We start from the raw sequence: 24,218 nt of genomic DNA on the forward strand, positions 1-24,218 counted from the left end.
ACTCAAAAGGAGTAGTGATGAGCAAACACTACCATGCTCGGCATTCGCAGCAAGTCGTGATGAGCGAGCACTAACAAGCTCAGGTGCTCAGGACTCAAAATGAGTAGTGATGAGTGAGCACTACCATGCTCAGGAGCTCTGTACTCGTAACGAGTAGTGATGAATAAGCACTACCATATTCAGCTGTCACGGGTGACAGACAGTCCTATAGAAGATCGGTCACAGTGTTTGGTTGTACAAATTGCTCCCTGACCTACTATTTCTGCTTTGTTTTCATCCCTTTAGGACCCTGCGGAATTTCTCAGCCTGTCAGCTGCTGTTCATCAGGACTTCCCTTGTCTTTATATACCTTCACTACCTATTACTCAGTGCTGGTGATATTTCATATATCTTTATCAAGTCTTCCATGCGAGCAGTTGGTTTGCATATATCTAGAGAATCTTGGTGGTTGTTGCAGTTTCTGTCCCTGAGTTAACTAGAGACAAGTTGTTTTTTTGCTTTCCCTTGTTTGTTTTTTTTATCCCCGTCTGTCCTTTGACACCTAGTGGGGTTGACAAAGAGCTCATCCCATCCCCTCCCTACCAAGGGCCCAGAAGAGGGTCAGGTATACAGCTAAGTATGAAACTTATCTAGGGCAGTGGGGGGCCCCAGGGCCCCGCGGTAGGCTTGGTCAGGGGTCACCATCCTCCCTTTCCTAGACACAGGCTTTACCTTCCTTTTTGCCGTTCGCTTGGTACTTCCCTGTACCTAGTGTGACATTGGGTACTCAGTACTCATAACAAGTAGTGATGAGTGAGCACTACCATACTTGGGTGCTCGTTACTCGTAATCATATAAGTCAATGGAAAACAAGCATTTTTAAAAATGCTTGAATTCCCCATTGACTTCCATTATACTAAGTAGGTACACGAGTCAAGCCCATCCGACTGTCCAACAGATCGTTACGAGTACTATAGGATCTGATGAAATGTGATATTCTTTTGTGCTTCGATTAAAAAAATCTAAAGCACATTAAGGTTTAGTAGTGTTCGATGAAAGCTTCATTATAGATCCATACCACACAAATCCATAATATGACTGTTTGCTGGACACCGAAACTTCCTCAATGTTGGAAGGTGAAGAGCGATTTGCTGTTAGTCGTCAACAAGCTAGTCAGAGACTATACATATACTGCAGCATATCAGCGCACCCCCCACACATGTAACATGCACAAACATGGAACTGAGGCACAAATATGTTATGCAGCATGATACAAACCTTGAGATATCAAAAATAACCTATTTCATTATCTACAATGTATTAATAATTTGAACATTTGCCATTTTTTCTTTATACAGTACGAAACATGGACTACAAGATTATTGATACAGTCATGGGTGGTGTACATGCGTTTCCACAGCAGAGGCACACTTAAAATACACTGCTCAAAAAAATAAAGGAAACACTTAACCAACCAAATATAACTCCAAGTTAATAAAACTTCTGTGAAATCAAACTGTTCACTTAGGAAGCAACACTGATTGACAATCAATTTCACATGCTGTTGTGTAAATGGAATAGACAATAGACAGATGGAAATTATTGGCAATTATCAAGACACACTCAATAAAATAGTGTTTCTGCAGGTGGGGACCACAGACCACATCTCAGTACCAATACTTTCTGGCTAATGTTTTGGTCAGTTTTGGTCACTTTTGAATGTTGGTTGTGCTCTCACACTCGTGGTAGCATGAGACGGACTCTACAACCCACACATGTAGCACAGTAGTGCAGCTCATCCAGGATGGCACATCAATGAGAGCTGTGGCAAGAGGGTTTGCTGTGTCTGTCAGCATAGTGTCCAGAGGATGGAGGCACTACCAGGAGACAGGCCAGTACACCAGGAGACATGGAGGGAGCCGTAGGAGGGCAACAACCCAGCAGCAGGACCGCTACCTCCGCCTTTGTGCAAGGAGAAACAGGAGGAGCACTGCCAGAGCCCTGCAAACTGACTTCCAGCAGGCCACAAATGTGCATGTGTCTGTACAAATGGTCAGAAACCGACTCCATGAGGATGGCATGAGGGCCCGACGTCCACAGATGGGGGTTGTACTCACTGCCCAACACCGTGCAGGACCCTCGGCATTTGACACAGAACACCAGGATTGGCAAATTCGCAGAAGAAAGCAGGTTCACATTGAGCACATGTGACAGACGTGACAGAGTCTGCATACGCTGTGGAGAGCAACCTGCTACCTGCAACATCCTTCAGCATGACTGGTTTGGCAGTGGGTCAATAATGGTGTGGGGTGGCATTTCTTTGGAGGGAAGCACAGCCCTCTATATGCTCACCAGAGGTAGCCTGACTGCCATTAGGTACCGAGATGAGTTCCTCAGACCCCTTGTGAGACCATATGCTGGTGCAGTTGGCCCTTGGTTCCTCCTAATGCAGGACAATACCAGACCTCATGTGGCTGTAGTGTGTCAGCAGTTCCTGCAAGATGAAGGCATTGAAGCTATGGACTGGCCAGCCCATTCCCCAGACCTGAATCCGATTGAGTACATCTGGGGCATCATGTCTCGCTCCATCCACCAACATCACGTTGCACCAAAGACTGTCCAGGAGTTGGCGGATGCTTTAGTCAAGGTCTGGGAGGAGATCCCTCAGGGGACCATCCACAACCTCATCAGGAGCATGCCCAGACGTTGTAGGGAGGTCATACAGGCAAGTGGAGGCCACCCACAATACTGAGCCTCATTTTGACCTGTTTCCACTTTTCATTTTGTCTTGTTTTGATTTTCATTTTGACTTGTTTCTACTTTCATTTTGTAAGTGTCTTCAAATCCAGACCTCCATTGGTTAAAACATTTGGTTTCCATTGATGATTTTGTGTGATTTTCTTGTCAGCACATTCAACTTTGTTCTGTATAAAAAGTATTCAATGAGAATATTTCATTCATTCAGATCTAGGATGTGTTATTTGAGTGCTTCCTTTAATTTTTTTGAGCAGTGTATATACATGTGATTTACCTGTAGATTTTCTGCACCCAATGCAATTCTATTTGAAAATCTGTACATAAAACTGTATTCAAAAGAGAAATTGACATGTTGCAGATTTCAAACAAACACCACAGGTCAGTATACGTAGCATAAAAAAGTAAAGTGGGCATGAGATTTCTATAAATCCCATTCACTTTGCTGGAACTGTACAATGCTTTGTTTTTTGCGCAGTGAAAATATTCAGTCAAAAATTCATAATGGGAACTTCATCTTAGGAATTCCACAGTCCTGGCCCTTCATCAACTTTCAGAAGGGCATTATGGAGGGTGCAAAACACAGTTTGATTCAAAATTGACACTGCTCCCAATAAATTGCACCCTAGTGGTTTTTTGCTGTTTTTTTTTTTTTTTTAAATCAGCCCTTAGCAGTAAAGGAAAACACAACAGACATTAAATAAGCACAGTACACTTTCAATACTGACCCATCAAGACACAGCAGAATAAGGTTTTACCCACAGAGAAATCAATCTTGGTACAAGTGGCATCTCTTTGCTTTGTCTTAAGGAATTAATTGGATGGCAAACTTTTAATACAATAGTCCAATGAAATAGTGATATGGATGTGTGAAGCCCCACAGGTGTTGTGTCGGTGCATACCTTCAGGGACTCCACGTAGCTGGTTCTGGTCACAGGTAGGGAATCTTCGGTTTTGATCGTGACGCCACTCTCAGTATTGCGGTCAGTGGGGACCGCCACTGCAGGTTAGGGGACGCCTGGGGCTGATGGTGGGTGCAGTCGGATGTAGTAGCCTCCTGAGAGTGAGGCAAGCCCCAGGGCCCTGTGTAGGTTTGTAGTACCACAAGTCGCAGAATGACCACACAGGCGGGATGTCTTTCAGGGTTTTTACTCACTTCAGGTGGCAGGGTGAGTAACCCGGGCGTAGCTGAGATGAACCAGGTAGGAACCAGGTATCCTTCAGGCTGACTTTATGAGGGTGACTACTGACTCGCCTTCCTTAGCCCTTGGTGGTTTGGGGTAACCCCGACTTTGAGTCCCTATGGGGGTCACCCAGGGAAGATGCTCCAAGCCTCTCTCCCCTTCTTGTTTGCCGTTTGCTTGTTCCCCGGACCAGGCCACTCCAGCCTCTTGCCTCCTATGACCTATGGGCCCTAACTTGTGGTTACGTGGCTGCGGCTTTTGTAGTGTTGTGGTGTGGGCTTTAAGAGCCCCACACCGGCAGGTTTAGCAGAAGAAAGTTGAATCTATCCCCGCTTCGGGATCTGCCGCCCGGTTGGGCCTGGTGCTCTCTAGCAGTCTCCTTACTTCCCACTCCGTTGCACTCTCTAGCTGAAGCTGGCTTTCAGGCAGCACTCCTAGTTGACCGTTCTCCCCCGTCAATAGCCACTGCGCGGGCGCTGTTAGACAGCAACAGCCCCACAGGTCTGCTCCTCACTGAGCCCTATGGAGTTCTGCTCTAACTGACTCACTGCCCCTCCTCTCCTGTTCTTGCCTACGCCACCTAGCAACCAGACTCTCCACCACACCCCTTGAGAGGAGATGGAGGCTCTACCCCCTCCACTATTCCAGTGAAGGTGAAGGCTTGCCCCCTCCTGGGATCCCCAGGGGTCCTCTCATGGGTACATGTGTGAGACCTGATCACTATGCGCCTGTGTTCCACACCCCTGTCAGCCATCTGGATTACCTGTATTGTACTGTCCCCAGCATGGGTGCAGTACTCAGTGGTGCCTGACCAGGTCAGGGGCGCCACATTCCCCCTTAGTTATCACCAGCACGTCCTCGGGCTGCAAGACAACATTTTAAAATGCATAAAACATTAAAACATGGTAAAACATTTTAAGATCACCAGTTATCGTACATCACCACCCTCCACCCACAAGTCCGTTAACCCACCCAAAACCCTCTCAGGAGGCAGGTCACCGGTCCTGTTGGTAACCAGGTCTGGGCCATCCGTTTCCCCAGACCTTTCCTCCAATCTTCCTCTCCCGTTGGCCGCGGCTTCAGCCACTTCTGGCAGGATGTAGAGGCGGCTTTCATGGGCTGGTGGTTTCAGGGTATACCTGGCCTGGTGGATCCGCGCCTTCAGCCTCTTCTGGCAGGATGCAGAGGCGGCCTCCACAGTTGGTGCTGACCAGGTACCCTCTTTGTGGTGGTGAGCCAAGGCCCCATAAACAGGCGTGCTCTCTGGTCGCAGGTGAGCCAAGGCCCTTTTCTACGGACGGGCCCCCCTGGTTGCAGACGAGCCAAGCCCCTAAACAGGCTGGCCCTGGTGGTGGTGCCACTGGTGTAACTATTTACACTGCGAGAGTTTGTGGCTATAGCAAGTTCATAGCCTTAAAGTTTATTTCTCACAATAGTTTTTGTGGGCGCATTTCTTAAACGTTGCAAACAAAACTTGTCAAAACTTCAACTGGTAACTTGCTGGATTTCTTTACTTCTCTCTACTCTACTCCTCCATTTCACTAGGGCGTGGGCATGTAGGGCACCGGCACCTGTGACTTTCTTGCTCTCCGTCGTCGTCCGTGCTTGTTTCATCTGTAGGATCTTTGTCTGTGGTTGTTTCATCTGTAGGTTCTTTATCTTTCCTTTCTTGGTCTTCGTCTGTTTCTACATCTGGTTCTTTATCTCTGTCTTTTCTTTCTTGTCTTTCTTGTCTTTCTTGTCTTTCTTGTCTTTCTTGTCTGGGACATGGTGCTACGTCTAAGGCATAGTAGCCCCTTTCTCCTTGATGCAAGGTGAACTGTACTAAGTCCCTAATTTTCAAATTTCTGCCTGAATGTCCTCTGGGCAGGTGGGCTTGAACATCTCTCCGATTTACAAATATGCCCTCTTTTATTCCTTTTACTACAATAAAGCCGTATCCGCTTTTCAAGTTGAAGTCCTCTACTATTCCTCTGTAAAGGGGTCCTCTAGCCTGGGCTTGGGACCTTCTTAGGCACCTTTTCTCCTCCAGGTCTCTGGCTGTGACCTCCCTCTGCTCTGGAGACTGTGGTGTTGGAGGATACTTTGATCTGCTGCGCCGTGTCTTGCGGGCTGGGTTCATGCCTGTGGGCTCCCAGGTGAGGTCTTTGGGTTGATCTTCATCTGCTGACGGTGTCAAGTCTTCCTCCTCCCAGCGGGAATAGGGCAGCATCTCCGGCTCTGGGTAGGGGTCTGCTGCGGTTGGCGTCGGAGTCAGCCCTTCTGCTTCCTGATCTCCTCTCCCCCTTAGTTCTTCGCTGCACTCTGGTGGTGGCAGCGCTGGGGATGAGTGTTCTTCAGCTGGCCCGGGCGGTGGACTCTTCGGCGCAGCTGCAGGGGTTGCCTGTATTTCCTTGGGGGTATGCGGAGGGAGCAGATACCGATCCACCATCTCTTGCGGGAACTGGGCCTCCAGATCAGCCTTCAGCTTCCAGTATTCGGGGTCCTCTCCTATCAGGGTCTTCCTAGCAGGGACCTCTTTGGACTGGGGAGCGGTGTCTGCTCTGGCCTTGCAGGCCGGGGAAAATGATGAGGTAGTCTTCTCTTCTTGGCGGGCCGCGCCCTGTATGGCGGCGGCCTGGTCTTGGCGGGCCGCGCCTTGTATGGCGGCGGCCTGGTCTTGGCGGGCCGCGCCTGGCATGGCGGCGGCCTGGTCTTGGCGGGCCGCGCCTTGTATGGCGGCGGCCTGGTCTTGGCGGGCCGCGCCTGGCATGGCGGCGGCCTGGTCTTGGTGGGCCGCGCCCTGTATGGCGGCGGCCTGAATTGGCGTTTCTGTCGCGGCCGGTTCCTGGCGGGCCGGACTGGACACTGCAGCCGCGGTCTCACTTGGCGTCGCAGCCTCGATGGGGTCCGTGCAGGCTGAGTCGGGCGTCGCTGCAGTGATCGGAGCTTGGCGGGCCGCACCCGGCGGGGCTGCGGCCTGGTTCAGCATATCACTCGCGGCGCGGACGAGCGTCGCTGCTGCGTTGGGGTCTTGGCGGACCGGGTTCAGCAGGGTGGCAGCCTGGGTCAGCGTCACACCTGCAGCACGGATGAGCACTGCCGTGGTGGTCGGAGCCCTGCGGGACAGGCGGGGCATCGCTGCAGCGGCCTGGGCTTGGCGGGCCGCACCTAGCGTGGCTGCGGCCTCACTCAGCATCGCCGCACCGGGCGCCTCCTCTGGGACCGCGGTCGTAGCAGCTAGGGTCGGGGCTCTTGTTCTAGCCGGGGCAACACCGGACTCACCCATCGGGGTCTGAATCGTCGTCGCCGCTCGATCCGGCAGGCTCCGCGCGGCTCTCTCCTCATAGATCCGGACCGCTGCAGCCTTCTCTAGAAGCTCCTTGCGTTCCTCATAGAGCCGTCGCATAATCCTGGCCTCCAGCTGATCACAGAAGAGGGCAAGCTCCCGGCACCACCAGGCAGCAGAGCCTGGTTCTGGGTATCCGCGTCTGGATTCCATTTCTGCTCTCCGCAGCAGCAGGTTTGTGGCTTCCCTTCTCTCTCGCCGTTTCTGGACGCTTCCGCTCTCATAGCCGGCAAGGTCAGAACTCTCCAGGGGATCTCTGGGTAGCCACACCTCTTCGTGGGCGGTAACTTCTTCCAGCGCGGGCTGCTGTTGTTTTTCAGCGCGCTTTTCATGGTGGCGATATGGCGGCGCTTCCAATTTTTCAAGCGGACCGCCCAGGCACATGGTCACCTGTCTGGACAGGTCTAGTCCTTATCCTGTTCGTGACGCCAGATGTGAAGCCCCACAGGTGTTGTGTCGGTGCATACCTTCAGGGACTCCACGTAGCTGGTTCTGGTCACAGGTAGGGAATCTTCGGTTTTGATCGTGACGCCACTCTCAGTATTGCGGTCAGTGGGGACCGCCACTGCAGGTTAGGGGACGCCTGGGGCTGATGGTGGGTGCAGTCGGATGTAGTAGCCTCCTGAGAGTGAGGCAAGCCCCAGGGCCCTGTGTAGGTTTGTAGTACCACAAGTCGCAGAATGACCACACAGGCGGGATGTCTTTCAGGGTTTTTACTCACTTCAGGTGGCAGGGTGAGTAACCCGGGCGTAGCTGAGATGAACCAGGTAGGAACCAGGTATCCTTCAGGCTGACTTTATGAGGGTGACTACTGACTCGCCTTCCTTAGCCCTTGGTGGTTTGGGGTAACCCCGACTTTGAGTCCCTATGGGGGTCACCCAGGGAAGATGCTCCAAGCCTCTCTCCCCTTCTTGTTTGCCGTTTGCTTGTTCCCCGGACCAGGCCACTCCAGCCTCTTGCCTCCTATGACCTATGGGCCCTAACTTGTGGTTACGTGGCTGCGGCTTTTGTAGTGTTGTGGTGTGGGCTTTAAGAGCCCCACACCGGCAGGTTTAGCAGAAGAAAGTTGAATCTATCCCCGCTTCGGGATCTGCCGCCCGGTTGGGCCTGGTGCTCTCTAGCAGTCTCCTTACTTCCCACTCCGTTGCACTCTCTAGCTGAAGCTGGCTTTCAGGCAGCACTCCTAGTTGACCGTTCTCCCCCGTCAATAGCCACTGCGCGGGCGCTGTTAGACAGCAACAGCCCCACAGGTCTGCTCCTCACTGAGCCCTATGGAGTTCTGCTCTAACTGACTCACTGCCCCTCCTCTCCTGTTCTTGCCTACGCCACCTAGCAACCAGACTCTCCACCACACCCCTTGAGAGGAGATGGAGGCTCTACCCCCTCCACTATTCCAGTGAAGGTGAAGGCTTGCCCCCTCCTGGGATCCCCAGGGGTCCTCTCATGGGTACATGTGTGAGACCTGATCACTATGCGCCTGTGTTCCACACCCCTGTCAGCCATCTGGATTACCTGTATTGTACTGTCCCCAGCATGGGTGCAGTACTCAGTGGTGCCTGACCAGGTCAGGGGCGCCACAGATGTACACGGTGCATAGTCAGAACAGCACAGTTAAGGTGAATGGTAGCAGACCTACAGTACACAAGAAAGGCCTCTACACAGTGTATAGAGTCGTATCCCAGCTGTGTATATCCTGCAGGTGCTGGAGCTGCCAACAGCTGATTGATGGGAATATCATCCAGCCATTGAAATGATATTTGTAACTTAGGCTGGAGTCACACTTGCTTGTGACTCACACGAGGATGACATCGCATGGCCCAGACTGTCCGGTGGCTCTCTTTACAGCAGCTGCATAAAAATACATGAAGCTGACCTGCTCCTATCAGGAGAGCCGACGGCCGGTCGGGCAGTGTGATGTGATCCCCACATAAGTCACATACAAGTGTGACTCCAGCCTTACCTTACGAAGAGGCAATCAATATAAAAATCCTGGGCAACCCATTTAAAACTTCTATACACTGAACTCATAAGTGCTGTATTGTTAAGAACCGTATTTTTAGAAGACACACTTGTCCTCCCAAAAATTTGGGAGGAAAATGAGAGGTGCGTCTTAAAATCCAAATATAGCTTACCAGGGGGGTCTGTCTGTGCGGCTCTGTGTGCTGGCGGCCAGGTGCCTGTCGGTGTGTGCGGGCGGCTGGGTGCCTGGTGCCGGCTGCCTCTCTGTGTGGGTGTGCGGGCGGGCAGGTGGCTGTGCTGTGGGTGTCTCAGTCTGTCCACGGTCCTGGCTTCAAATGATGGCGCCGGGAGTGAGCGTGTGCACAGATGGAGCTCTTGGATGAGAGTTCCATCTGCACATGCATCGCTCCGGAAGTCAGCGCGTGCTCACATAGAGCTCTTGGATGAGAGCTCCATCTGCTCCTGTGCCGCCCTGGGCGCCATCATCTGAAGCCAGGACTGTGGACAGACTGCGAAACTCGCCGCACCTGCCTGCTCCACCACTGACTCGCCACTACTGCCAGCACAGCCTCTGCCTCCTGTGACCCCGCTCCATTACTGCTGCCACCCCCCTCCAGAAAGACTACACCAGAATATAAGCTGGACCCCATTGTTTTTCTTTACCTTTTACTCTAAATATGGGGTGCGTCTTATAATCCAGTGCGTCTTATAAAATGAAAAATACGGCACTTAAAGAGAACCTGTCTCTATAATAATGCCATAAAATCTGCAGACATCATCAAGTTATAGAGCAGGGGGAGCGGAGCAGATTGATGCATCGAGAAATATTCTGTATAACCTGTTTTTTTTTTTTATAACCTGTGATTTAATTCTCTGTTCTGTGATTTTCGGTCCAGTGGGCGGTCCATTCGGTGAAATATATTTTCATAAAATTCAAATCGGAAATTACCAGAGAAAAAAAATCACAAGGCTATGTGCACATGTTAAGTATTTGATGCAGAAATTTCTGCATCATTTCTGCATCTCTTGGCAACAAAAATGCAGCATCAAAAGTGTGTGTTTTTGACATGCATTTTTGGTGCAGATTTTTCCCATTGATTAAAAAGGAGGAAATCTGCAGCAAAAACGCTGAAGGAATTGACATGCTGCAGATTTATTTCTGCACTAAATCTGCGAGGAGAAAATACTCAACGTGTGCACTATACTTCAGGATTCTCATTGACTTTACAGGTATCAGGAAACCCTTCAGGTTTGGTAATAATTCTGCACTCAAAAATGCATCAAAAACTGCTATAAGGCTATGTGCGCACTTTGCGTCGAGGTTGTTGCAGTTCTAAACGCATCCACTGGCAGAAATGGTCTTTGTCAAATTTGGTTTTGACCACAAAAATGCTATAAATACCCTAGCGTTTTACCTGCTTTTTCATTGCTTAAAGTCAGGTGCGTTTTGAAGACAAATACACTGCTAAATAAAGTTTAAACACTCAATCACTATGACAAAAGGGAAAAAAATGATAAATATGAATAAAATCATACACAAAATAGCTGATTTTATTAAAATGATAACTGTGTGCTAATATTTATGTATAAAATAATGTTAAATTATTGATTTTCATAAATTTAATTGTCGGACTATGTGTGTGTGTAAAGGGACATATCATGCCCTTAACCCCTTCACCCCCGGCCACTAAAACACCCTAATGACCGGGCCATTTTTTGCAATTCTGACCAGTGTCACTTTGACAGGTTATAACTCTGGAACGCTTCAACGGATCCTGGCGATTCTGAGATTGTTTTTTCGTGACATATTGTGCTTCATGTCAGTTGTAAATTTAGGCCGATATTTTTTGCGTTTATTTGTGAAAATTTAGGAAATTTGGCGAAAATTTTGAAAATTTCGCAATTTTCAAACTTTGAAAATGTATGCCCATAAATCTGAGAGATATGTCACACAAAATAGTTACTAAATAACATTTCCCACTTGTGTACTTTACATCAGCGCAATTTTTGAAACAAATTTTTTTTCCGTTAGGAAGTTAGAAGGGGTCAAAGGTCATCAGCAATTTCTCATTTTTCCAACAAAATTTACAAAATAATTTTTTTTAGGGACCACATTACATTTGAGGTGACTTTGAGAGGCCTAGGTGACAGAAAATACCCAAAAGTGACCCCATTCTAAAAACTACACCCCTCACACTGCTCAAAACTACATCCAATAAGTTTATTAACCCTTTAGGTGCTTCACAGGAACCAAAGCAATGTGGAAGGAAAAAATGAAAATTTTACTTTTTAACACAAAAATGTTACTTTAGCCATAAAATTTTCATTTTTACAAGGGAGAAAAGAGAAAGTACACAATACAATTTATTGTGCATGTTCTCCTGAGTACGCTGATACCCCATATGTGGTAAAAATCAATTGTTTGGGCGCACGGCAGAGCTCGGAAGGGAAGGAGCGCCATTTGAATTTTTGAACGCAAAATTAGCTGCACTCATTAGCGGACGCCATGTCGGGTTTGAAGACCCCCTGAGGTGCCTAAACAATGGAGCTCCCCCACAAGTGACCCCATTTTGGAAACTAGAGCCCTCAAATAATTGTTCTAGATGTTTGGTGAGCACTTTGAACACCTGGGGGCTTCACAGAAGTTTATAGCGTTGAGCCGTGAAAAGAAAAAAAATTTTTTTTACAACAAAACGGTTGCTTCAACTAGGTAGCTTTTTTTTTCACAAGGGTAACAGGAAAAAATGCACCATAAAATGTATTGTGCATTTTCTCCTGAGTACGCAGATACCTCATATGTGGTGGAAATCAAATGTTTGGACACACAGCAGTGCTCGGAAGGCAAGGAGCGCCATTTGAATTTTTGAGTGCAAAATTAGCTGCACCTGTTAGCGGACGCCATGTCGGGTTTGAAGACCCCCTGAGGTGCCTAAACAATGGAGCTCCCCCACAAGTGACCCCATTTTGGAAACTAGAGCCCTCAAATAATTGTTCTAGATGTTTGGTGAGCACTTTGAACACCTGGGGGCTTCACAGAAGTTTATAGCGTTGAGCCGTGAAAAGAAAAAAAAATGTTTTTACAACAAAACGGTTGCTTCAACTAGGTAGCTTTTTTTTTCACAAGGGTAACAGGAAAAAATGCACCATAAAATGTATTGTGCATTTTCTCCTGAGTACGCAGATACCTCATATGTGGTGGAAAGTAATTGTTTGGGCGCATGGCGGGGTTCAGAAGAGAAGGAGCGCCATTTGACAGCAATATTGGTTGGAATCATTAGCGGACGCCATGTCACGTTTGGAGACCCCCTATGGTGCCTAAACAGTGGAGCTCCCCCACAAGTGACACCATTTTGGAAACTAGAGCCCTCAAATAATTTTTCTAGATGTTTGGTGAGCACTTTGAACACCTGGGGGCTTCACAGAAGTTTATAGCGTTGAGCCGTGAAAAGAATTTTTTTTTTTTTTACCACAAAACGGTTGCTTCAACTAGGTAGCTTTTTTTTTCACAAGGGTAACAGGAAAAAATGCACCATAAAACGTATTGTGCAATTTCTCCTGAGTACGCAGATACCTCATATGTGGTGGAAAGTAATTGTTTGGGCGCACGGCGGGGCTCAGAAGAGAAGGAGCGCCATTTGACTTTTCAAACGCACAGACGCAGTGCACTGATCGGTCGCTGCAGGACGCACAGTCGGATGCGATAAAAAAAGCGTCGGGGATACGTAAAAAAAAAGTCACGCCAAAAATTGACCATGGATGCAGATACGTTATGTGCATCCCTGATCAGCGCTTGGCTGGATGCACGGACGGATGCGATACAAAAAGCGTCGTGAATACGGAAAAAAGTCACGCCAAAAACTGACCATGGATGCCGATCCGTTATGTGCATCCCTGATCAGCGCTCGGCGGGACGCACGGACGGATGCGATACAAAAAGCGTCGGGGATACGGAAAAAAAAAAAGTCACGCCAAAAATTGACCATGGATGCAGATACGTTATGTGCATCCCTAATCAGCGCTCGGCGGGACGCACGGACGGATGTGATACAAAAAGCGTCGTGAATACGGAAAAAAGTCACGCCAAAAATTGACCATGGATGCCGATCCGTTATCTGCATCCCTGATCAGCGCTTGGCGGGACGCACGGACGGATGCGATACAAAAAGCGTCGGGGATACGGAAAAAAGTCACGCCGAAAATTGAGCAGGGATGCCGATCCGTTATCTGCGTTCCTGATCAGCGCTTGGCGGGACGCACGGACGGATGCGATACAAAAAGCGTCGGGGATACGGAAAAAAAAGTCACGCCAAAAATTGAGCAGGGATGCCGATCCGTTATCTGCATCCCTGATCAGCGCTTGGCGGGACGCACGGACGGATGCGATACAAAAAGCGTCGGGGATACGGAAAAAAAAGTCACGCCAAAAATTGAGCAGGGATGCCGATCCGTTATCTGCATCCCTGATCAGCGCTTGGCGGGACGCACGGACGGATGCGATACAAAAAGCGTCGGGGATACGGAAAAAAAAAAAAGTCACGCCAAAAATTGACCATGGATGCAGATACGTTATGTGCATCCCTAATCAGCGCTCGGCGGGACGCACGGACGGATGTGATACAAAAAGCGTCGTGAATACGGAAAAAAGTCACGCCAAAAATTGACCATGGATGCCGATCCGTTATCTGCATCCCTGATCAGCGCTTGGCGGGACGCACGGACGGATGCGATACAAAAAGCGTCGGGGATACGGAAAAAAGTCACGCCGAAAATTGAGCAGGGATGCCGATCCGTTATCTGCGTTCCTGATCAGCGCTTGGCGGGACGCACGGACGGATGCGATACAAAAAGCGTCGGGGATACGGAAAAAAAAGTCACGCCAAAAATTGAGCAGGGATGCCGATCCGTTATCTGCATCCCTGATCAGCGCTTGGCGGGACGCACGGACGGATGCGATACAAAAAGCGTCGGGGATACGGAAAAAAAAGTCACGCCAAAAATTGAGCAGGGATGCCGATCCGTTATCTGCATCCCTGATCAGCGCTTGGCGGGACGCACGGACGGATGCGATACAAAAAGCGTCGGGGATACGGAAAAAAAAAAAAGTCACGCCAAAAATTGACCATGGATGCAGATACGTTATGTGCATCCCTAATCAGCGCTCGGCGGGACGCACGGACGGATGTGATACAAAAAGCGTCGTGAATACGGAAAAAAGTCACGCCAAAAATTGACCATGGATGCCGATCCGTTATCTGCATCCCTGATCAGCGCTTGGCGGGACGCACGGACGGATGCGATACAAAAAGCGTCGGGGATACGGAAAAAAGTCACGCCGAAAATTGAGCAGGGATGCCGATCCGTTATCTGCGTTCCTGATCAGCGCTTGGCGGGACGCACGGACGGATGCGATACAAAAAGCGTCGGGGATACGGAAAAAAAGTCACGCCAAAAATTGAGCAGGGATGCCGATCCGTTATCTGCATCCCTGATCAGCGCTTGGCGGGACGCACGGACGGATGCGATACAAAAAGCGTCGGGGATACGGAAAAAAAAGTCCCGCCAAAAATTGAGCAGGGATGCCGATCCGTTATCTGCATTCCTGATCAGCGCTTGGCGGGACGCACGGACGGATGAGGTGTAAAAATGGACAGGGGATACGGAAAAAAAAAGTTATACTCACAGTACCCACAGGACTAGCAGGAGGATCACTGACCAGAAGAGCTGCAGAAGAACAGATGGCAGAGAGATGGACAGCTTTACAGGAGCAGCAGGCAGATCAGCAGAATGCCCAGGAAGGACCCAGCGATGGATGCAGATGTGATCAGGCCGGTGAAGACAGGTAAGAGGACGTCGGGGGAGAGCAGAGGGGGACAGGGGGGGCTGAGAGCAGAGGGGGGGCTGAGAGCAGAGGGGGGGCTGAGAGCAGAGGGGGGGCTGAGAGCAGAGGGGGGGCTGAGAGCATAGGGGGAGGGGGTAGAGCAGAGGGGGAGACCGGAGGGGGAGCTGCAGAAGCAGAACAGAGATAATGGGGGAGGCAGTCAGAAAGCGGGGGGAGCAGATCGGGATGGGGGGGGGGGGCGGTTGTTGGGAGCAGATCGCGGGGGGGGCACGGCAGGGGCTATCACGGCAGCGCGCAGGGGCACCACGGGAGCGCGCACGGGCTGCAAAGTGAGCACAGTACTCACGTGCAGCAGCGGCGGCGGCAGCAGCGGCGGCGGTGGCGTGGTACCACAAGTACCAGCCACTGCACGCTGCAGACATGTTGGGGGAGGGCTCGCAGCGGCAGGGGGCATATCGCAGCAGGGAGGCAGATGGCAGCAGGGGGCAGATTGCGGCAGGAGGCAGATCGCAGCAGTGGGGCACATCATGGCAGAGGACAGATCGCAGCAGGAAGCAGATTGCAGCAGGGGGGCACATTGTGGCAGGGGGGCAGATCGCAGCAGAGGGGCAGATCGTGGCGGGGAGCAGATCGGGGGGACACATCGGTAGGGGGCAGGGCCATCACAGGAGCGCGCAGGGGCTATCAGGCGCGCAATACTCAAGTGGGGCAGGAGCGGCGATCGGGCGGCGGCAGCAGCGTTGTGTGGTACTACAAGTACCAGCCAGTGCACGCCGCAAACATGCTGGGGGAGGGCTTCCCAAACCAACACAGGCCTGGGGAGGGCGGCCACCGGCAGATCAGACCGCCCCACTGCACACTGATTGGAGCGATTGCGCGTCATAGCACGATCGCTCCAATCAGTGCTGCAGGGGCTGGGGGCGGCATGTTTGAGGTCCACCTATGATATGCTGCAGCAGCTGCGGCATCTCATAGCTGGATCTCACAGGATCGCACTAATTCGGGCATTATTTTTGCCGAAATTAGTGCGATCGATGTGGTTGGCGGTTCAGATTTGAACAGCCAATCACATCGATCGTCGATAGGGGGTGGCGATGCCGCCCCCCCTGGGGTCAAGCAAAGGTCCCCTGCTGTAAGAAACAGCAGGGGACATCATTTGAAAGCCGTTGCTATGGCCACGGCAATCAAATGAAGTTTAGGCCGTAAAATTACGTCCCTGGTCGTTAAGTCACGTTAAAATAGGACGTAATTTTACGGCCCGCGGTCGTGAAGGGGTTAATATAATGTCAAAAACGCATGTTTTCTGCATCAAAAAAGCATGTAAAATGCTAGAATTTTGATGTAGAATGCATTTTGCAACTTCTCATTGACTCTAATGTTAGCAAAACGCTGCCAAAATGGCAAAAACAATTGACAAGTTGCTTCTTTAAACGCTGAGTTTTTGACAAAATTTCTGCATCCAAAACGCTGCGTTTTAAACAGCAAAGTGCGCACAAGAAATCCCACTTTCCCATTGACTTTGCTGGAGAATCAAAACGCATGCATTTTGGCAGCTGAAAATGCTGCAGAAACGCATGGAAAAACGCAAAGTGCGCACATAGCCTAAAAATGCATTGTGTACACAGTCTAATCATGGCATGCAGTTTTGTTATTTTTTGCAAAAAGGAACTTAAATAGAACTGTCACAAAAAAGTTATAAATCAGACAGATATTTCTGCAATGCTTTTTATATTGCTGTCTGTGAAATCAGTAAATTGGAATCTGCCTGAAAAGTGCTGCAAAAGTGCCCAATAAAATGAACATATTGCAAAACAATGTAAAAACAATATTGCTGCTCAAATATTCCATCTTTTATATTACTGCTTTTAACCTATTTATGGTTTGAAAACCCTTAGGCTATGTGCGTACGTTGCGTTTTTTAATGCGTTTTTGCAGCGTTTTGAGCAGCAGCAATTTAATGCCAAAAAGCTTGCATTTTGATTTCCCCAGCAAAGTCTATGGGAATTCATCAAAATTCGTCCGCACGATGCTTTTTTAAATGCAGCATTTTGAGTGACAAAATTTTGACAAAATCTCTGCGTTTATAAAAGCAGCATGTCAATTCTTCTTTGCGTTTTGGCAGCGTTTAGCTAACATTGCAGTCAATGACATTTGTTAAAACGCATCCAAAATCAAAATCCTAGCGTTTTACATGCATTTGTGATGCTAAACGCATGCTTTTTTGTCAAAATTAAAGCATGTGATTTTGGCATTATAGTGAGGTCAAGAGGTTTCCTTTTGCCCTCACATCCAGCCCGACTATAAAAAAAAAAAAAAAAGAGTCAAACAATAAGTTAAATTTATTTTTTACATATTAATTCTCAATAATCTTTTTAGGAAAATTATCATTATAGTGTATGAATTAAAGCATGTAATTTTTTTTTATTTTTTCCAAGTGTTTGAATGTTCAAACTTTATTTAGTAGTGTCTTTGTATTGAAAACACATCCCATTTTAAGCACTGAAAATGCATGCAATACGCAGCAAAAATGCTAGAAAAACGCATGCGTATTTCCTGTGTTTTTGTGGTCAAAACCAAATTTGACAATGACAAATTCTGCCAGAGGATGTGTTTATTTCTGCAAGGTACAGAACGCAACGTGCGCACATGCCCTTAGGGTATGTGCCCACAACCAGGACTCACTGTGTCCTGGACGCAGCGGGTCCTGACCTGCGGGTCCGTGAGTCTCCTCCGCAAGAGAACGCAGGAGACTGCCGCTGCTCGTACCCACAATCAGGGCTCAGTGCGCTGCGGTCTCTCACTTGTATTCTCCCTACGGAGGACGCATGCAAATCCGCAGCAAACAATTTACATGCTGCAGCCTGGAAAGCCGCACCGTAGGTCAGTGTTTGCTGCGGAAAAAACAAGCACAGTGGTCACGAGATTTCTAGAAATCCATCCACTGTGCTTGTACTGTACAATGCAGCGTTTTGGATGCAGTGAAAACACACTACATCCAAAATGCTGCAAACATTGATCATGGGCACACACCCTTAAGGCCGCTTTACACGCTGCGATCTCGCTAGCAAGATCACTAGCGTGCGTACTCGCCCCCATCGTTTGTGTGTCACGGGCAAATCGCTGCCCGTGGCGCACAAAATTGCTAGGACCCATCACACTACTTTCCTTTCTAAGAGGGCGGTTCGTTTGGCATCACAGCGATGTCACTAAGCGGCCGCCCAATAGAAGCGGAGGGGAGGAGATGAGCGGGACGTAACATCCCGCCCACCTCCTTCCTTCCTCATTGCCGGTGGCCGCAGGTAAGGTGAGGTTCCTCGTTCCTGCGGTGTCACACGTAGCGATGTGTGCTGCCACAGGAACAACGAACAACATTGTACCTGCAGCAGCAACGATAATTGGGAATAGGGGTGCATGTCACCGATTAGCGATGGGTGTCACACGCAACGACATCGCTAAAGGGGCCGGATGTCCGTCACAAATTCGGTGACCCCAACGACATCACTTTAGCGATTTCGTAGTGTGTAAAGTGGCCTTTAGGCTTTGCGCCCACATGGTGGTTTCACAAAGTCAAAAATACAGCACCTTACAGACCCAGTAAAGTGGATGGATTTATAGACATTTCCCACCCACTGTGCTTTTTTTTTATTATACAAGATAAGGCAGAAAAGGGGTTAATGCTGCGCATCAGCCAAATGAAGACGTATAATGTTGATGAAGATGAGTATTCTTTTATTTCATAGGTCTACGCGTTTCAAGGTGACAACCTCTTCCTCAGGACCAATGCATCAACAGCATTGGTCCTGAGGAAGAGGTTGTCACCTTGAAATGCGTAGACCTATGAAATAAAAGAATACTCATCTTCATCAACATTATACGTCTTCATTTGGCTGATGCGCAGCATTAACCCCTTTTCTGCCTTATCTTGTATGCTCATCCACGTGGGGCTGCAGCAGACGCCATTATCTCATGCGCACTAGTGGTTGTGACTGTCACAACTGATCCAGGTGAGTGTATATTTTCCAGGTATACCCCACTGATCACTTTGGTATTACACTATCAGCGCTCCTTATTTTTAGATCTATACTTTTTTGTTTTATTAAGAGTAAACTGAGCTGTTGTGCGTGTTTGAAATCTGCAACATGTCATTTTCTCTGGTGGACACGCTGAGTTTTCTGTGCAGAATTTAACCATCAAATTGCATTAGAAATTCCACAGATGAAAAACATATTTGAGTTTTTAGTGTGTTTCTGTTGCGAAAACACACTGAAAATGCATATAATCCGCACATGACTATATTAGTAAAGTTTTCTCAAAGCCTTAATACCAGGAAGTATAAAAAATAAGGCAGCTTTATTTAAAACATGACAGCCCAAAAAGAGACAAAAACAAGTGTCAAAAACGCGATATAACACATGTAAACAACACAATAAACAATGGAAGTAACCTAATTTAAATAATAGGGCCAGAAATGCTACAAAAATGCCGCACCATCAAAAACTCACCAAACACTCATTATGGGAACGCAGCCAATGTGGATGAAAGAAGTGACATGCATATTCTTCAGCGTTCTTAACAAGAGACGCTGATGAACGAGCCACCCCAAGAATGACAACAACGCATCTGGTGAACTCACCACAGGAATCCGGTGTTCTCTGTGGCTCTGCCTGGGAAAACTCGGGGGCTGCGCCAGTGTATAAGCCAGTATAAGTGTGTAGCTAAAGGCTAATGTTTTAAGATTTGGTATGAGTACTTAGTGCATTTTTGACTTAGTTTATTACAATTATTGAAAAGTGGATGAGATTTATAAAAATCTCATACCCATTGTGTTTTTGGTTTTTTTTTTTAAGTAGCGTAAACTTATCTGCAATATTTTTGAAATCTGCAATATGTCAATTTCTCTTTGTCTATGTTGCCATAGACTTGAGGAGAGGAATTTCTACAGGGAATAAACACATGTAAGGCTGGAGTCATAATGGTGTATAACTCGCACGAGTGCAATGTAAGAAAATCTAGCTTTTCAATTGGCTCCATGTAAGGCCTCTGCCACATTCATGTGAAAATCACGCACGTGCCGAGAGACACGTACTTACCTGCACGCAACACGCAGGGAAAATACGTGTCTCTCGGCACGAGCGTGATTTTCACGTGAATGTGGCAGAGGCCTAAGACAATGCTGCAGCTCAGTTCTGTGTGTTTTTCCTCAGCCCTAACTGGACTGAGGAAAAAAAATCACAGCATGCTGTGATTGTCTGCAAGAGCCTTACCACTCGCACCCATTCAAGTCTATGGGTGCGAGAGAAACATCGGACTGCACTCGGATGTTATCCAAGTGCAGTCCGATATACGCACAGGCTCACAATGGAGGAGATGGGGGGAGATTAATCCCTCCCTCTCCTCTGCAGCGCCCGCCCTCCCCTTCGCAGCTGTGACCCGATCGCAAAATCCGGTCACAGTCGCATGTCACTCGACTCACGCTCGCAGCAGAGCCTGAGCCAGGGGTCATTAGCATATCACATCCGTTGCTCTCGCATCGGATGCCATACTCTAATGTGATTATCAATAAAGTTTTATCAATGCTAAGAAACAGAAGTATCCAAAAGAAAAGTTTTATCTAAAACATGAAAAATCAGGAGACATACTGTAGAAGAAAAAAAAATAGATAAAAGCGCATGTAAAAAAGAAAAAAAAACAAACAAACTTCCAATGCAGGGAATTTAATGTAGCTAATTGGTAAAGAAATACTGTGGAAAATCTACATGAAAATGCACCAAATGCTCATGGTGGGAACTTAGCCTAAAAGGCCTTTATGGTGTTATTTTTTGTTCCGGTTTGGTTCAAAGTATTTTTACTTTTTTTGGATTGATAACACGTACAAGAAGTATAAGATAATATATATCCGTAGTAATGTTACTTGTTTTCTGCTGTAGATTTTATAAGTTTTGTATCTTTTTTCATAGTAGTTAAAGGCTATGTTCATACAGTGTGGGTTTACTTTTATTTTTTGCAATTTTTTTGTTCATTAATTTTATGCAAATACATGCTAATAAAAGCTGCTTTTACAGTGCCATCGAAACCTGAGATACCAGATATCTCATGCGCACACAGACACACAATTGCTTCTATTTTCCTGAATGAAATGGCAAAATACAAAGTTCCATCTGTGTTTGCGTTCAGCGTTTTCGCTGCTTTTTTCACCATTGAATGCAATGAGTGGGAAAAAAAGCAGCAGTGTGGGTTTTTTTGTGGGGTTTTTTGGTGAATGAAATTAACCTAATGTAAACATGTACTGTAGACAATTGACACACCAAAAACGCACTAAGAAACACAGCTTTTTTTACTGCCAAGAAATCAGGTTTTTCTGCCAAAAAAGCACCACAATCATCACCTTGTGTGAACATAGCCTAAAACGATGAGCTGTTGCACTGCCATGACCAAACCTGAGGATCTAAACTTCCCAAATTAGATTATTTTACAATATTGTGAACCTATGGATGATCATGAAGGACCAATTATGCACGTATCATTGCAATATATTGTGAGACTGATAAAATGAACTAGTGACGTTCACAAATCATTAAACACTGTATCTGTAGCTATTGTCCATACATTGTTTGTTGAGTATAGGAAACAATGTTACTTATATGTTATATTTTTCAACAATCTTAAGTGGCATCACTGTTCCTTAAACCAGCCATCTTTCAAAGTATCCATAGAAATCACATTTCACATTTCTATCCTAAATAGCACTGGTTGGTAAGACAAACAGATACTGGTCAGACGAGCTTCACAGAGCACAAAGACGTATCTGTTTTCAGCATACAGTACAAGACCTCAAGCTTCATCTCCGGCTTTGATGAGGCACAAGGGTTTCCTACATTTCCTATATTCCCGATTCCAGTATAGTTATATTATTTAATAAAATAAAGGACCTCAATGACTATATGATGTGTTGTTACTTACCATGATAAAGTGAGCAGTCCAGATTTGGTTTTAGAATAGTGCAGACATCAAAGAATAAGAGCACTCCAGGTCACCCACAACTATATTAATGTGTATGAGGCGCAATCACTTCGACTTCTCTGGGATTTTTTCCAACTGTAAAACGTTCTCTTTCCTGTCCTTTGATTGTCGGTGTCGACAGATGGATGAATTATCTTCTGTGATACACAAAGCCTACTTTAGCATGCAGATGGATCAGATGACACAAGTTAGTGCTGGCTTCCAGTTTTCAGGTTGTCTATAATTGTATACCTTTGTTTTGGTGAATGTAAGGGTTAACTAGGTGTGTTCCAGGGTGGGTGTGCCAATAAACTTCCTGACAAAGCTTCTAGGACAAGTACAGAATCGTCACTTGGCAGAAGATGCTGAATGTGTCTTACTTAATTACTAGGTTGTGCGCATTGTAAAGAAAAAAATCCATGACTTCATTAACAGAAAAAGTGAAACTCTGCAGTCAGTCATTCAGGCAGTTTGTGCATTGCTTCATACCAGTGATCTCCTTACATGCAGATAGAACTGTTATCTCAACCATCCTTCCCTGGTACAGATCCATATTAGAAGAACAGATGTGTCCACCCTTACTTTATCTTAAAGGGGTATTGGGGACTAATTTTTTTCCTAGCAAGCACATAGTTGCTAACTACCTAGAAGTAACAACAAACTGCAGCACCTATAGTCACTGACCGCCTGTATAAGCACACAATCTGGTGGTATTGGGAGGCACGTCCAATGTCAAGGGATCACTTGATTTCACATACCATGCAATAAAATAGATGACAGCGTCCTCTTGAGTGAAAATTTTTCTTCCTTTTTATTTCAGGAAGAAAAATTTTCACTCAGAAGGACATCTATTTTATCGCAGTTGCTAACTACCTGTCTGTTCTAATCAACGCAAATCTCTTCTGGCTCAGAACTGTCAAGGACCGCTCCTGACGTTGATTAAGCGGTTTCTGTTGACGTCTCATTGACTGAGCAGCTGCTTTTCTTCTGCTCTGCTCTGTTAATGGGGCGTTCCTGCTGATGTTATGCTGATTGACAGCTGGTTTCTCGAGCTGACTGTCAATAAACACGACGTCATCAGTCACTTCCCGTCAACACAGCAGCCCGATGAAGCAGCAGAATCGTGGGCAGAAGCAATCCATGACCGTTTTGATCCGGTGCGGGGCAGAACAAGTGGATAGTTATTAACTACCTGCAGATAAGTTCTTAACCCATGCGGTTATTGGGGAATATTTTCTATTCTTTTTATGGAGTTATCTTAAAGGGAACCTGTCACCAGGTTTTTCCCGTATAAGGTGCGGCCAGCACCAGTCAGCCTTTATATACAGCATTCTAGAATGTTGTATAAAAGTGCCCAGACCATTCTGTATAACAAAGACCAGTGTTGTAACGCCTGTGTCTCTATCCTTAATTATACAGGCGTTGCGGTGCTTGCCTGCGCCAATGCCCCTGCGCTCTTCTCACCCCCGCCCAGCAGGGACACCGACACTGTTACCACCTTGCCCACCCACTTGTTATTGCAGTCCTCTGCTCTCCTGCCTGGCCACCCATGTGGCCCCGTGTTCCTGAACCTGTCCTGTCCGTGTTCCTGAACCTGTCCTGTCCGTGTTCCTGTATCTGACCTGTCCGTGTTCCTGTATCTGACCTGTCCGTGTTCCTGTATCTGACCTGTCCGTGTTCCTGTATCTGACCTACTTGAGTCCAGATTCCTGCCTAAGTTCTTGAAGTCCGTTCCTGTGTCCTGGCACAAGCGTGTATCCTGCCCAAGTCCCAGTACCCATCCTGTTCATGGCTTCGCCCCCATCCTGATATTCCACCAGCTCCGCTCAGCTACTACAGACCCGGACACTGCCCTGGGAGTGGCACATGGCAGCTTCCTGCAGCTCAAATATAACCACACCATTACTAGCTCTAGTGAAAACCAGGTAGCTGCTTAGCTAAGCCCCTCCCATATTCTGGTAAGCCAAGATCCCCTGTGGTCCAGTGGGTCCATGCTCTCTCGAACGCAATATATTAGACTGGAGAATAACAAGTGTTATTCAATGAGGCAGAACAGATCTTTTTTCCTCATGCTGAATTGGCATGAGAAAACAATTGCAGCATGTTGCAAGTGTCTCCGCAAATCAGATCACATGCACCCATACAAGTCTATGGGTGTGTGTGAAACATCTAATTG

At 47.5% G+C, this 24,218-nt stretch overlaps 1 protein-coding gene across 2 annotated transcripts in view; it reads right to left on the bottom strand.

Annotated features, from left to right (window-relative positions):
* Window positions 1-24,218, bottom strand: part of CRYBG1 (crystallin beta-gamma domain containing 1) — a 448,368-nt gene that overhangs the window by 203,130 nt on the left and 221,020 nt on the right. The window contains exon 1 of one of the 2 annotated variants that reach the window (XM_075340075.1): window positions 22,004-22,148. The exons of the other annotated variant lie outside the window; for it this stretch is intronic. Coding sequence (XP_075196190.1) covers window positions 22,004-22,006 — 3 coding nt within the window. The 5' untranslated portion in view covers window positions 22,007-22,148. Of the gene's footprint in view, window positions 1-22,003; window positions 22,149-24,218 lie in introns of those variants that run through there. 2 annotated transcript variants of the gene reach the window in all.

The sequence above is a fragment of the Anomaloglossus baeobatrachus genome, chromosome 3 (assembly GCF_048569485.1).
Source record: "Anomaloglossus baeobatrachus isolate aAnoBae1 chromosome 3, aAnoBae1.hap1, whole genome shotgun sequence".
Classification (NCBI taxonomy): domain Eukaryota; kingdom Metazoa; phylum Chordata; class Amphibia; order Anura; family Aromobatidae; genus Anomaloglossus; species Anomaloglossus baeobatrachus.